The sequence below is a fragment of the Rattus rattus genome, chromosome 4 (genome assembly GCF_011064425.1).
Source record: "Rattus rattus isolate New Zealand chromosome 4, Rrattus_CSIRO_v1, whole genome shotgun sequence".
NCBI lineage: Eukaryota > Metazoa > Chordata > Mammalia > Rodentia > Muridae > Rattus > Rattus rattus.
The window spans coordinates 88,146,484-88,161,229 of record NC_046157.1 but is presented as its reverse complement, the minus strand read 5'-3'; the positions used below and the strand labels follow the sequence as shown (position 1 = coordinate 88,161,229).

The window sequence follows — 14,746 nt, the reverse complement described above, 5'->3', positions numbered from 1 at the left end:
GTTACCGGTGACCTGCCTTTGTCCCTGCAGTGACTTGCTGTTGTCCCTGGAGCTGCCTGTGGCACTGTGCCTCTTGGTAGGGCTTTCTGGAGGGTGGGAATGTCACAGCCTCAACAAAGCTGTTGTGCCTTCCAATTATAGGTACAGAGGATCCTGGGGCACCATGTCCAGCAGTGCCATGTTCCCAGTGGCCTCTGGGGGTTACCTGGCCCGATCCCTAGCAGTGGAGCCAGGAATCTCCCCACGCTGCATTCTGCCAGCCCTGTTTCGGTAGTTGGTTTGGAGAACAGAGGCAGCTGGAGCAGGATTCATGGCAGGAAAGACCCTTAGGAAAAATCCCAGCTTTATCAGTAGCTGTCACTACTGGGCCGCCCACCCATCCAACCAGCCTGGCCTGAAGCAGCACAGGTTGCAAAGGCCTCCAGGAAGGCAACAGTTCCTCCTGAGGCTAGGACTCTATGCTTACCCAGCACAGGCCCACCCTGTCACCCTGTCTGTCTGTCTGTCTACAAAGTATACCTTAGCCCTTCCGTACTACCAGGCCAGAATGAATGTGTCTGATGGATTTGGAAGATAGGATGTTTTGTTTGAACTGGGTTTAGAAACAGTCCAGCCCTGCTGTGGGACTTGCTCACAGTGGCCAGCTCTCCACTGCTGTAGCACACAGCTGAGGAGCATCCACACAGAAAGAAAACTGGCTTAGCTTGACTCAGTTTTAGAGGCTTCATCCTACAGGCACACAGGACATGTAGCAGGAGTCTGGCAGATGAGGCCAAAACAGGAAGAGGTGACTGCCACCCAAAGTCCTCTTATCCAGCCCCGCCCCTTAAAGGCCACCATCTTGAGGTGTAGCACCATGCCGGTCCTTCACCATGTGGCCCACTGGTGTCTGTTGCAGACCCTACCATAGCAGGATTGTAGTCAGGTCTCAGTTGCTGTGATAAAAACCATGACCAAAATGAAGTAGGAGAGGAGAGGGCTTGTCTTGTTGTTGTCACTGTCTAGGAAGTCAGGGCAGGAGCATGGAGACAGGAGTTGTTGCAGAGGTCATGGAGGGTGCTGCTGACTGACTTGCTCCCCAAGGCTTGCTCAGCCTGCTGAGCCATGAGCCCAGGACACCAGCCCAGGGATGGCCCCACCCACCATGGGCTGGGCCCTTCCCCGTCAATCACTAATTAAGAAAATGTACCACAGGCAAATCTTGGTGGAGCAACCCCTCAGTTGAAGGCCCTTTTCCCAGATAACGTCCAGGTTGGTGTCAAGTTAAAAAAAAAAAGCCATCCAAGCGCAGCCCCTTTGTCAGACACTGACCCCCCCCCAACACTGCAACCTCAAGGGCCCAGTCAGCCACCTTCACTCTTTTAAAAAAATTATTCTTTGCTTATTGGGGAGGGTATAAGCTCACCTCACTCTGCATGTAGACCTCAGAGGATGAGTTGGGGATTCGCTTCCTCCTTCCCTCATGAGCTCCTTGCTGACTGAGCCATCTTGCCAGCCCCACCCTTATTCTTGTCCCTCCCTGCGTAAGCTCTCCTGTCACCCTGTCTAAACCCCAGCCCTCCTCCCCCTCCTCCTCCTCCTTCTCCTCCTACCTCCAGCCTTCAGAAAGGATCTGAAATCAGGTGACAAAGAAAGGCAAGGCTACAGCCTCTATACCCAGAGCCCCCTTCAGTGACCCCCTCCTCTCAGTGACTCCTTGGTCTCACTTTTGGTCATGAAGTGCCTGTCAAGATCCTGGGGCACCAACACAAACACCCAACTCTGTGTCTGCCTCACAGAGCTGTGGTGTCAGGGACACAGCACAGACCTAAGTGGACAGAGAGCTGAGAAGAGAAGCCCAAGGGTCCAAATGGCCCTGATATGTGAGAGCCACATCCATGTTGGCTCCTTATTCAGTAATGGGCTGTGTTGTGTCATACAGCACAGGGTCAGGTGAAGCCCCCAGAGCAGTGCAAGGGGCACATGGCTAAATCCTGGACTAACGTTGGCCCTCAGCCTTGGTCCTCAGTGTTCTGTCAGGTGGGAGGCACAAGGGTGGCCCTGAAGTGGCTGAGTTCTGCACTGAGATGGGGAGAGGAGAAGGACACTGCCCAGCATGTCAGAGGTGGACAGCAAAGGGAAAATGTCAGGCGGAATCCATACCTCAGGATGGAATCAAACCCCTGGGCAGAAAAGCTCAGTCCCCTTGGAGAACATGGTCCCTAGCCCATGCTGGCCGCCACGTCTTCATCCTCCAGCCTTGGCCTCCCAAGCTCCCAAGGGCTGGGGAAGCAAGTATGTGCCTGTTTCCTTGTTTACACTGCCACCTGCTTACCCTAGTGGTAGGAAATGCTGTGCTCTGTGGGGCAGAGGAAACAGCTGGTGCACAGCACCTCATGGAAGCAGAGGACGACACCAGAGGCACATCCTGAGCTAGTGCCAGCCATGGCAAGGGTTGGGTACAGCTGCAGCTAGGATGAGCAGGGGGCCTGAGACCCAAACCCAGTGCTCAGAGATTCACATGATCTTGATCAATCACAGTAGCATTGGATGCCAACTCCTATCAACCCTTGAAGCCTGTTCGGTCTGTCTAGAGGCAGTCCACCTCTAGCCAACTCTGGCCTCCCATCTCCAGAGAGACAGCTCTTGGTGCCAGAAAAACATTCCCAGGCCTCCTGTGCTCTCTGAACACAGTGTGGCATGCAGCTTCCTGCCCACTCACCTGGCCACCCTGCCGATGTGGCATCTATGTGGAGCCTGTGCTTTCTCCCCAAATCAGCCCTCTGACTTGGATTTCTAATCCATGCTGAGCCTGTCCTCAGGGTGATGGAGGAGGGACACAGGAATTGGGGAGACCAGTAAGAAGCAGCATGGGCCTCTGTGTGGTGGTCATGGTGGGGACTCCCTGCCTGACCCCATGGAGGAATTCCCCAGAGTGCACCCCCTGTTTAGAGAGAAGCACACGCTGGCCCTCCTTTGCAGCAGGGACCCAGCCATGTGGCCATGCACCTATCATGCACTAACAGTGACTCGCCTGAGAGACACTGCAAACATGGGGACAAAGGACACCAACATAGGAGGGACTGGAGAGGCAGCAGGCACCATTCACAAGCAACCTGGGCCTTGTGCATGGCGGGCCTGGCCTCCTTGCCAGCATTGTAGCTCATACCTAGTCACAGGGCAGCCACTGGGTCAGGTCAGGTTTCTTACCTGTAGGACAGGTCCTAGACAGGGTGGCAACACCCACAGCAGGGACCAGGTGGTGGGTTCTTGGCACACTCTCTAAGCCATGGCCTCTGCACAGAGCCTCAGCCTGCAGCTTTTACTGACTCTCAGGGCCTCTCTTTGGTTCTCTAGGTTTACCCAGAGCCCTCTGACCACTGGGGCTGAGGCAGGGATCAGCCTGGAGGTGCCCTTCCTCACTAGAGCACAAGGCTCCCCGTCCACTGTCCTGTGTTTCTGCATCAGAATCCATCCCTTTGCTGTGGGTTTAGGAGACTTCAGTGTTCCCACGAGTGTAGTACTGTGGGCAAGTTTCAGCCTGGAGGTGCGGTGTGGGCTGTCTCTATCACATGAGGTTATAAAAACAAGTCAAGGAACATGGAGACCAAGCTGTACCTGGATGTATGCACTAATAGATGGGTGGATGGATGAACGGATGGACAGGTGATGGGTAGGTGGATGATGAATGGGTGGGATGATGGGTGGGTAGGTGGATGATGAATGGGTGGGATGATGGGTGGATGATGGAGACACAGAGAACTTGGCATGTTTATTAAGGGGACTGATGTGAGTACCACACAGGTGGTCTTGTCCCTGCCCTTGCCAGCACAGGGAATGAGCTGCTGTTCTGGGACTCTAGGCCTTTGATGCCCATCTGTCCTCTAGCTCCAGTGGCTTCTGGACAATTACGAGACAGCAGAGGGTGTGAGCCTGCCCCGCAGCTCCCTGTACAACCACTACCTGCGCCACTGCCAGGAGCACAAGCTGGAGCCAGTCAATGCTGCATCCTTCGGCAAGCTCATCCGCTCTGTATTCATGGGCCTGCGCACACGACGCTTGGGGACCAGGTGGGTGATAACCCCCAGGGCTCCCTGTAGTAGAGGCCTCGTGACTTCTAGCTGTTGGAGTGGACACTAAGAAGAGGGCTGATCCGGGCTGGGATACAAAGTTCACTCTCATTTTGTAAATTCTGGTGTTGGTTTGGTTTTGAGACAGTATCTCACTATGTAGTCCAGGCTGGCCTTGAACTCACAGAGATCCACCTGCCTCTGCCTCCCAAGTGCTCAGATTAAAGCCTGTACCTCTACACTGGGCTTACTTCATTTTTTTTAATCCATTTGAAATTTCGCTGAACAAGCTGTTTTATTTTTTTCTTTTGATACAGTCTCATGTAGCCCAGGCTAGCCTCCACTACGCTGGGCTCATTCCATTTTTTTAAAATCCATTTGAAATTCCTCTGAACAAGTGGTTTATTTTTTTTTCTTTTGAGACAGTCTTGTGTAGCCCAGGCTAGCCTCATACTCATCACGTATCTGATAATGGTGAAGGCTGCCCTGCCTGCCTTCACCTGCGTGTCATCCCTTGTAGAGCAAGGCCACCTCCTGCTCCTTGTTACCTCGTAAGATATGCCCTTCTCCAAAATGAGGTTTTAGGGCCTGGCGTGGTGACACACACCTGTCATCCATACTCCAGATGTGTCCGGATTGTAAGTGCATCTCAGGCCCTGTGAGGTGCGGTGTGAGGGACACTCATAGTCACAGGAAGTAGGCAGACCTGGGCTGGACACAGTTGGCCACTTTCTCCGTGTGGAGCATCTCAGAGCCTTTATCACACTAAGAAGAGAAAGGCCTCCCCACATATAGGATGGCCACATCATTGCCAAGCCAGAATAGGCAAACCTGAGAAGAGTGTCCCTAAACAGTGTCTACCCTGTAATGTTTCATCCCAGGGGCAACTCAAAGTACCATTACTATGGGATCCGCCTGAAGCCGGACTCACCCCTGAATCGACTGCAGGAAGACACACAGTACATGGCCATGAGGCAGCAGCCCACGCACCAGAAGCCTAGGTGGGTGGCCCTGGCCAGACCCTGCCACCCCAGATCCCAGGGTCCTGCAACAGTGTCCCCAGACATGACCGGCAAGACACTCCACACGCTGTCTGTTCTGCCTCCAGTGTGTTTGACAGATACTAAGTGAGATGTGCTGTCAGATAAGGAAATTATTCCTAAACCATGTCCTCTCCCTGTGCCTCCCTCCCACCCAGGTCTTGGCAACACACATTTTTCTTTTGCTTGCATTTATTTTCTTTTTGGGTATCTATATTTCTATTTTTTTTCTAGAAGAAAATTATAATAGAAACCACAGACCCTAATTGTCTTGCTTTGTTGAGATGCTGAGGACCTCAAATACGCTAAGCAGGGTACAAAGGGGTTGGGGTATTATTTTTGGATCTGGATGATGGGGACATCTGTGTGACGGTTCCTCCCCACCCCCGGGGCCTGGGCCCAGGTCCGTCCAGGTGCTGGATGATACACCACTGTTCCATGGTTCAGGTCCCACCACTGGAAGAGAACGAATACTTGCTAACTGTTATTAACAATGGCGTACCATGCATGTGCATGCACACATACACTGAATCCCCTGTGCTCCCAGGCCCATCCCGGAAAGGGCTGCTGAGGGCTCATGGTAGCCTGTGTGTCCTCTGCCTAGGTATCGGCCAGCCCAGAAGTCAGACAGCCTCGGGGATGGCAGTGCTCACAGCAACATGCACAGCACACCCGAGCAAGCCATGGCCGCCCAGGGCCAGCATCACCAGCAGTACATAGGTGAGCACGCAGCCTGCTCCACTGTATATACAGTGGCGGATGAGTCTTCTCATGGCACCTCTGAGATTCTAGAATGACCGGGGTACACTCAGACAGCAAATGTGTGAGATGACATAGACTAGTGAATGACTAGGATGTGGCAGATATGGTTAGAGTGGCAGAGTGGTTACCGTAACAATGGTGACTTTGGGTACAGACGGTGCACCCGGAGCTGAGCACAGAGATTCCTCTGTGACTGTCCTACAGCCCAGGCTGATCTGAGCTCCTAATCCTCATAAGTACTGGGTGGCGGGCACTGGGGTGCTGCGGGTGGGACCCAGGCACTGTGGTGCCGCGGGTGGGACCCAGGCTCTCATGCATCTCAACAAGCCCCACACTGTCTGCTTGGTGATGTCTGACTCCAGAATAGTACCTGAGGAACGGACATTCACAGTCACCGCGTGATGACAGCACTATTGAGTGTCCCCTGGACTGTGTGACACGTGTGGATTGTCTCTCCCCAGATGTGTCCCACGTCTTCCCAGAGTTCCCAGCACCTGACCTAGGCAGCACGTTGCTGCAGGAGAGTGTCACCCTTCATGATGTGAAGGCCCTGCAGCTGGTGTATCGCAGGCACTGTGAGGTGACGCCCTACTCAGCCAGACCCAACCCCCATCTGCAGCTCCCATGATGCACCATCATGAGATCTGTGTCCCACTGGAGGCCAGAGCCTGTGTCCCCCTTGGATGCTTGGATGGACCTTCCCCCTGGGCACCTCTGCCTGTTCTCTCCTTACTATCAAGGCCCCTTCAGGGACCTCAGAAGACCCCAGAGCTGCCTGGAGCAGCAGGCACATGGCCGGGCCTAGCCCCTGACAAGCTGTTCTGCTCCTAGGCCACCTTAGATGTCGTCATGAACCTCCAGTTTCAGTACATTGAGAAGCTGTGGTTGTCCTTCTGGAACTGCAAGGCCACCTCCAGTGATGGCCGTGCCTCGCTGCCTGCCAGGTGACACCCCAGCCCCAGGAGAAGGAAGACTCAGCCCACGTGCTCCCCAATTTAACCCGGGCAATGTCCTGATGACACCTTCCATGTGTCTAGGCTGTCTGAGGAGGTGCCTAGATATCCCTTCTCCATGCTTTTAAATTTGGTGTGGTTGACAAGTAAGTCCTGACACCACCTGCTTCTATAGCAACTGTACACCGAGTCGGCTGTAGTTCTGGGGACCGTGGGCCTGCACATGCAGGGCAGGGCCTCTTTCGCTGAGCCATGACCCCAGATCTCTTGCTATAGCTCAGGCTGGGCATGCCTCTGTCTTCTTCCTGCCTCGGGTTCCAGAGTGTCAGGTGATGGATCTATGCTACCACGTTGTCACTCGGCCCAGAGCTACTACAGTGACCCCCATCACTCGGGCCGCAGGCACAATAGGGGACAGCTAGTCCTTGGGGGCTCAGAGGGGCTACACTGAGCAGCATCAGGCCATGGCAGTGCCCTCAGCCCCTGAGCAGAGCCAGCTGAGAGGCTGTCTTCTCCCTCTGCACTCTTCCTGCCCTGTCTCTCTGGGCTCACCCGTGTCCCTCCCTCTCCTGCAGCGACGAGGAGCCTGAAGTCACCGTCCTCCCCAAGGACAAGCTCATCTCTCTGTGTAAGTGTGAGTCCATCCTGCAATGGATGCGCAGCTGCGATCACATCCTGTACCAGGCGCTGGTGGAGACCCTCATCCCAGACGTGCTACGGCCCGTGCCCAGTAAGCAGCCCTCCAGGCCCTGCCCCGTCCCCAGCCACCACTCAGCCCTGCAGCATCTTCTTCTCACTTGCCAACTCCTCCCTGTTCCTGACTCCAGGGAGCTGTCAGGCAGCAGGGTGCTAAGGACAGGCCAGGGTTCCCTGGAGCAAGGGCATCCAAGAGTCATCAATTAGGAAAGCCATTGAGGCCACCTCAGTTTCAAGGGCACATCAGGCCATCCGTGGGCACCAGAGATGTTTACAGATGCTTGGTAGGAGAAATGACCAAGACTGGTCCATAAGTCCAGACAGCCTTGGGCCCGCACAGACCCTGCCCAACTCAGTGCCCATGGCCCCAGAGTGGGCAGCAAACCCAGATTCAGCCTTGGATGCACTCTCTGCAGGTACATGTGTGTGGGACTGTTAGTGCCCACCAGTCTAGATGTTTCTAAATGCCCCAAGAAGCTTCCTGCCGGGAGTTAGAAACACAGAGAACTGTGGCCTTTCTGGGTGACCAGCCAGGTGACATTCTGATCTCAGAAAGACGATGATGTCGGGCCATATTTTCTTTAAAAACAGTCTGGAAATAAATTAAAATTAAAAGGAAAGGAAAAGCAGCCTGGGTATCCAGGCATGGTGGCTCACGCGCCTTTTACTCCAGCACTTGGGAGGCAGAGGCAGGCAGTTCTCTGTGTGTTTGAGGCCAGCCTGGTCTTCAGAGTGAGTTCCAGATCAGCTATGTAGAAAGACCCTGTCCTGAAAACAAAATCAGAAAGTAAATTTCTTCTTAAGGCAAGTCAGCATAAAATAAACTCAAATGTTGACAGAACACAACTTTTTGTGTGCATGTGTACATATGTGTGTGCATACATGTGCTGTCTGTGTGTGTGCATGTGTACATATGTGTGTGCATGTCTCTGATCCTGACGCTGTGGTTCTGGTTATGTGTGTCTTGATTGTGGCAGCCCAGGCAGTGGCAGGTGCTGGGCAGTGTGCTTGGTCTCCATGCCGGGAGCTCCATCGTGGTGCCAGACGAGGCCTGGTGTCTGCTCAGAGCTGGGGACCAGTGTCTGCTTCCCCCTCTCACCTGGCACCTCCTCCCTGGTGTCCAGGGCCTCAGTTACCATTGGGCTGCCACTTGTCCCTCTATGGGACGTCTGCCCATACTGGCGTTATCTACACAGTGTCTGGTAGGCCCCACGGGGGACTGCTCGTCCGCTCACCCCGCTCACTGTGGGCCTCTGGTTCACACCTCCAGGCTCCCTCACACAGGCCATCAGGAACTTCGCCAAGAGCCTGGAGGGCTGGCTCATCAATGCCATGAGTGGCTTCCCTCAGCAGGTCATCCAGACCAAGGTATGGATTTGGGGCCCTTGACTCCTTTGTGTTCTGAGCCACTTTCCCTGAGTGTCGCAGAAAATGGGCCTCCCGAGATGTCGTGGGGTGGGAAAGGACCATAGATGGCCCTCGAGGTGACATCTTGTAGAGCAGAGAGCTGCGTGGTTGGTTGGCAGGTGGGACTTCCATTTCCTCCCATGACCAGAGTCTTCAGTGTATATCTGTGGCCTGGGTACAGGGATGCTGGGTCCTGGGACTAGGGCCACTGCTCAGGAGGTGACATTTGCCACACAAGCATGAGGACCTGAATTTGGATTCTGTCACTACAACAGAAAAGCTGTACATGATGGTGGACACCATGACACCAGCACTAAGGGGCTTGCCAGAACAGCCACTGACCTAATCTGCAAGCCCTGCCTCAAAAAGTACAGACCAGGGAGATGGCTCTGTGGGTAAAAACTCCTGCCACCACCCCTGAGTGAATCCCTGGGACCCACATGGTGGAAGGAAAGAACCAACTGCCACAAGTCGCCCTCTGACCTCCACACGTGCACTCACACACTAGTGGTTAAGACAAAAACTAAGGCGCAGAGTGAAGACCCCCAACTTCAACCCCTGGCCTCCATACCCCCACCCACAACCACACACACGCAAGCAAGTTTGGTGGGTATGAGGATTCTAGGCCCTTACCCCACTCCCTGAATCTTCCAAAATGATCTCATTTAGCTCAAAAGTCCTGTCTTCCAACTCCTAATCCTCCTGCTGTCCCTGAGTGCTGGGACATCCCACCCCATTGGGATCTGTATCTTTACCATCCACTGAGGCTTCCAGAAGCAAGGACAACCTCAGGGCCAGGAGGAAAAGCCCCTGGATGCCCTGTGACAGGCTGGCTGCGACCTTCATGCACCCCTGCACCCTCAGTCCTTACTTGTAGGGTTGCTTGCCTGCTGCAGCAACACAAAGGAGGAAGGGTTTATCCTGGAGTCTGTTTGGAGGGCACAGCCATCATGGGCAGATCATAAGACTGCTGGGCTCTGCTCGCCAGTGGGATGTATTTCCCCTCCTCAGTTGGGGACTCTAGATGCTTCCTCAATGAGATGGGCATGAGCTAACATGGGCCCTCTTACTACAGTGTTCTCCCTCCTGCCCCTTCCTCCTCTGCTAGCCTGAGTCTCCACAGCCCTGTAGGGAGCAGGGGTTGTGCACACATGTATGCATATGTGCAAGTGTCTATGCGTGTCTGTGTACACATCTGTCTGTCCATCCCCCAATCAGGGGCTTTGCTGACCTGTCACCTTGGTCCCTCATAGGTGGGTGTTGTAAGTGCCTTTGCACAGACACTGCGGCGCTACACGTCCCTCAACCACCTGGCACAGGCAGCACGTGCCGTACTACAGAATACGTCACAGATTAACCAGATGCTGAGTGACCTCAACCGCGTGGACTTTGCCAATGTGCAGGTGACTTGGCAGTGACATCCACTTGCCCTGCCTTGTTGTGGGCTGGATCCTCCTCCCCACCCAGGCTGGTCAGCAAAGCACAGTGGAGGTGCAGCAGGCAGCTCCTGCCTCCCTGGCCCGTGCACACGCAGTGGAAAGCCTGAGGCCTGTGCACAGCCCTCCAGCCACCTCCTCCCTGGCTCTGGGTTCTTTTGGTAGCCGGTTTAACAAGCAGTGCTCTTGTTGCTTGCATTCCAAATGCTCCCAACCACTGCACCTTGTGTGTCAGGCTTGTCTTGCCAGAAAAGTACAAATAGCAGCAGAGTTGAGGAAGCCCCTGGGGCTCTGAGGCCAGACTGTGCCTCGGTGGTGCTCAGTGGCTTGTGCCTGTCATCACATTTAGGTGACTGAGCCAGGAAGATTGGGAGTTTTAGGCTAACCTGGACTATTTCTTGAGACTTTGTCCATAACAAGGAAAGGTAGAATTGGGGTTCAGTGGGCAGAGCACCCTCCTAGCATGCACTAAACCCTGGGCCCTATCTCCAACAACACATCAACCCAGGAGTTCGGGGGCATCTCAGCAGTTTGAAGCCAGCCTGGGTTACGTGAGTCCATCTCATAGACAATAGAAGATCCCCAGGCCTCATCCACTACGCCTTTGTAGGAGCAGGCCTCATGGGTGTGCCAGTGTGAGGAGAGCCTGGTGCAGCGTTTGGAGCATGACTTCAAGGTCACCCTGCAGCAGCAGAGCTCGCTGGACCAATGGGCCAGCTGGCTGGACAATGTGGTCACCCAGGTACTGAAGCAGCATGCAGGCAGCCCCAGCTTTCCCAAGGCGGCACGGCAGTTCCTGCTCAAGTGGTCCTTCTACAGGTGAGCTGGTCACCCCACATCCATGGTAGGGAGGTGCCACCCCTGAGGTCCCTAATCCTGGAACAAGTGGGGCCATGTGACCTGAGGGCAGGGCTGGAGCCCACCATGGCCTCAGACAGAGATGCAGGAACTACTAACTCGAGTCCAGGGAAAGCATCTGAAATCTCCAGGGCAAGAGCTCAAGCCTTGAAGGAAGTCAGGACAGAATCTCAAACAGGGCAGGAACCTGGAGGCAGGAGCTGATGCAGAGGCCATGGAGGGTGCTGCTGACTGGCTTGCTCTCATGGCTTGCTCAGCCTGCTTCTTAGAGAACCTAGGACCACCAGCTCAGGAGATCACCACCCCATTGATCACTAAGAAAATGGCCACAGGCTTGCCTACAGTTAGATCTTCTGGAGGCATTTTCTCAGTTGAGGCTCCGTCCTCCATGATGACTCTAGCTTGTGTCAGGTGGACATGAAACTAGCCAGGACAGAGGGGCAGGTCTGAAGTTCTGCTGGGGCTAACACTGCTGCCCAAGGGGGAAGCCATTGTCTGTGTGAGGCTTTTCACAGGCTGACTAAGGCCCAGGCCGATCTGCTCCTTAAACACCACCTGTCAGTCACAGCTGCAGTCATATGCTGCCACAGGAAGCTGTTGGTTGAAGCTTTGTGTGGGAGAAAAGGGTGGGGAGGGAATCATGGAAGAAAACATGAGTGGGCTGCTGTATGCTGACGGCAGCGTGAACCTGGACTACAGATGACACCTCTGATGTCAGTTCTGATGTGGGACAGGAGGCTCTGCTCTTGTAATGGCCCGGGATTTGATTCCCAGCACCCACGTGGTGGCTTTTAACTCCTGCAGCTCTAATTCTAGGCCATGCCTCCTGGGGCCCTGCACCCTCAGGGTGCACCACAGGCAGGCAACAAAGGGGGTAGGGGGTCTGTGTGTGGTGTATGACTTTAATCTCAGCACTGTGGAGGCAGAAACAAGGGGGTCTCTAGGTTTGAGGCTAACCTGATCTACATAGTGAGTTCCAGGGCAGCCTAGGCTATGTAGAGACTTTGTCTCAAAAATAATAAATATTAAATAAACAAGATGTATGTCTTAAAAGAGCTAAAAATAAAGCAAAAAGGCGCAGAGGTGTACTGTCTTATACCCACCTGTACTCCCTTGTCCCCGTGTCCCCAGCTCCATGGTAATCCGGGACCTGACCCTGCGCAGCGCTGCCAGCTTTGGCTCCTTCCACCTCATCCGCCTGTTGTATGACGAGTACATGTTCTACCTGGTGGAGCACCGCGTGGCCCAGGCCACCGGGGAGACACCCATTGCTGTCATGGGCGAGGTGAGTCCAGGGTGACCCAGATGCCCAAATCCACCCAGACATTCACATAGTAGCAACTATGTGAATATAGTTACACATAGTTACAACTCTTACGTAACTCCCTCTCCTGCGGAATCCAGTGCCACCTTCTGGCCTCTGTAGGTACTGCACACATGCACAAATACATGCACACTTACACACACACACACACACACACACACACACACACACACAATCCTAAAAGCAAAGAAATGGAGCCACAGGAAGGCTTATGCTCTGTGGGCCATTTTGGGACCTGGAAGAGCAGGGGCTCAGCCCACTCAGCCCTCTCAGAGCCCAGCCCTTCCTAGTCCTCATCCCGAGTGAGGGCCGGACAGAAGGGATTCCTGACTGTCACCTGTGCAGGCCTGTGACTCTCCCTTCTCTTACAGTTCAATGACCTGGCGTCCCTGTCGCTGACCCTGCTGGACAAAGGTGGGTGTTCCCTGGTTCCCAGCCCCTTGCACAGTATGAGAGGTGCCATTGTGGTAGCCTCTGTGGTAGGTTGAGGATCTCAGGAGCTGCTGTGCAGGTGGTGGGAGTCCTGACAACTGGGCATGGGCTCCCATGACATTGGTAGCTTAGCAGGGTGTGAGGAGAGATTATCACTGTCCAGTCTGGGCGGCTGAGGCCAGTGTTAGTGACCACTGGAGCCCCGGGTTAGACAGCCAGCCTGTTGACGCATTCGGGGTGACCAAGCAAGATGTAGGGGCAGGTTGACCTGAAGCAGAGAGGTGAGGCAAATGTCATAGGCCATTCTGTTCATTGTGGTACCTCTGTCCCCTCATCCTTGCAGAGGACATTGGGGACGGACACAGCAGTGAGGCAGATGTGGATGGCCGCAGCCTGGGCGAGCCCCTGGTGAAGCGGGAACGGAGTGACCCCAGCCACCCACTGCAGGGCATCTAGCCCCTGGCCTAGGCGTCTTCCACATGCTTCTGGAAGGCGTCACCTGGCCCTCTAGGGACCTGGGCTCTCAGCTGTTTCACACTAGTGCCTCTTCAATGACATGTTTACTGTGACCCAAGGTGGCCTGGGGTGCCCCACCCACAGGGTGCCAGAGGCTGTGGGGAGCTAAGATGGTCACTCACGCTGCCATACTCTGCTAAAGTACCCCTAATCCTGGGATGTCCCCCCACCCCAAGGACACAGTGACCTGTGTGGACACCTCCCCTGCTGCGTGTGTGACTTCTGAGGCACATCCCCAGAAATGCCCCAGCCACCTTGGTGGCTTTTCCACTCAGCTGCTCCCAACATAACCTCCATTTCAAAGAAAACCCACTCTAGCATAGAGTGGGAGGAACCATACTACTCTGAAGCCACTGACTGGGGACTCTGTGGTCCCCTGTGCCGTGGTCTCCATGCACTTCATAGCTTCTTATGGACAGGCAAGGCCTCCAGGCACAGGCCCTGGACCCCAGATGCTAATGGGCTAATGGCATCTCATCTCATCCTGGACAGGTCCAAGCCCCCAAAAGATAACAGACTCCAAGCAGGGCCGGTCAAACGTAGATGCTTTCTGTCCAATTCATAGTTAACACCAAGATAACGTGGGGGCAGGAGACTGGGTTGGGTTTCCCCAAGCAGCCACATGGGTCAGCACCATGGGCCTCCCAGAACCACCCCAAAAGCTGTGTTTGTGGCAGTCCTGGGTCCCTGCAGTCTTCCAGACACCTCCCCCAAAACTAGCCATGCTTGCTGCTGGCCTGTGGCCAACCCCTTCTCAACCCTAGACCATGAGATCTCTGTGGACAAACGAACACCAAGGTCTATCGGGCCCTGAGTTCTAGAGGCCCCAACACGTCACACCTTGCTGCTGTCACTACTTCAGAATCCTGCCCTACACAAGCCCTGCCCTCGCACACCTAGGAAGCACCTAATGAAATACGATAGTTTCTCTCTTTTTGGAAAAAAAAAATGTTCCCCCAATAGTTTTGTGCTGTAATTGTTCTTAGAAGGTTCTTGTGAATGTGTCCATCACAACATACTTGGCGTCCATGTTTGTTCATTCAGGCGGCACTGGTCACCAACACAGCCTTTAGACAGAACAGCTTTGAAGTATGGTGTCCTTCAGGACGCGGATCCTTACGGTGATTTGACTGAGCAGTCTCCCCCTTGTGGAAAGCAATACACACTGTATGTCTGCCCTGCACTCTGTTGCCCTTTGTTGAGGAGGCAGACCACCATCCATACTCCAGCTCCAAGGCTCTAACAAGGTGGCTTCCAAACCCACTGAGGCAAC

At 54.4% G+C, this 14,746-nt stretch overlaps 1 protein-coding gene across 3 annotated transcripts in view; it reads left to right on the top strand.

Moving 5' to 3' along the window:
* Positions 1–14,489, top strand: part of Rfx2 (regulatory factor X2) — a 65,770-nt gene extending 51,281 nt beyond the window's left edge. For 2 of the 3 annotated variants that reach the window (XM_032900783.1, XM_032900782.1), the window contains 12 exons: positions 3,868–4,049; positions 4,931–5,050; positions 5,694–5,809; positions 6,313–6,431; positions 6,683–6,795; positions 7,380–7,534; positions 8,771–8,868; positions 10,161–10,310; positions 10,954–11,162; positions 12,333–12,486; positions 12,897–12,939; positions 13,301–14,489. In XM_032900783.1, coding sequence (XP_032756674.1) covers positions 3,868–4,049; positions 4,931–5,050; positions 5,694–5,809; positions 6,313–6,431; positions 6,683–6,795; positions 7,380–7,534; positions 8,771–8,868; positions 10,161–10,310; positions 10,954–11,162; positions 12,333–12,486; positions 12,897–12,939; positions 13,301–13,413 — 1,572 coding nt within the window. In that variant the 3' untranslated portion in view covers positions 13,414–14,489. Of the gene's footprint in view, positions 1–3,867; positions 4,050–4,930; positions 5,051–5,693; positions 5,810–6,312; positions 6,432–6,682; positions 6,951–7,379; positions 7,535–8,770; positions 8,869–10,160; positions 10,311–10,953; positions 11,163–12,332; positions 12,487–12,896; positions 12,940–13,300 lie in introns of those variants that run through there. The other variant, XR_004387696.1, reaches the window with a different exon arrangement.
* The last annotated feature ends 257 nt before the right edge of the window (positions 14,490–14,746 follow it).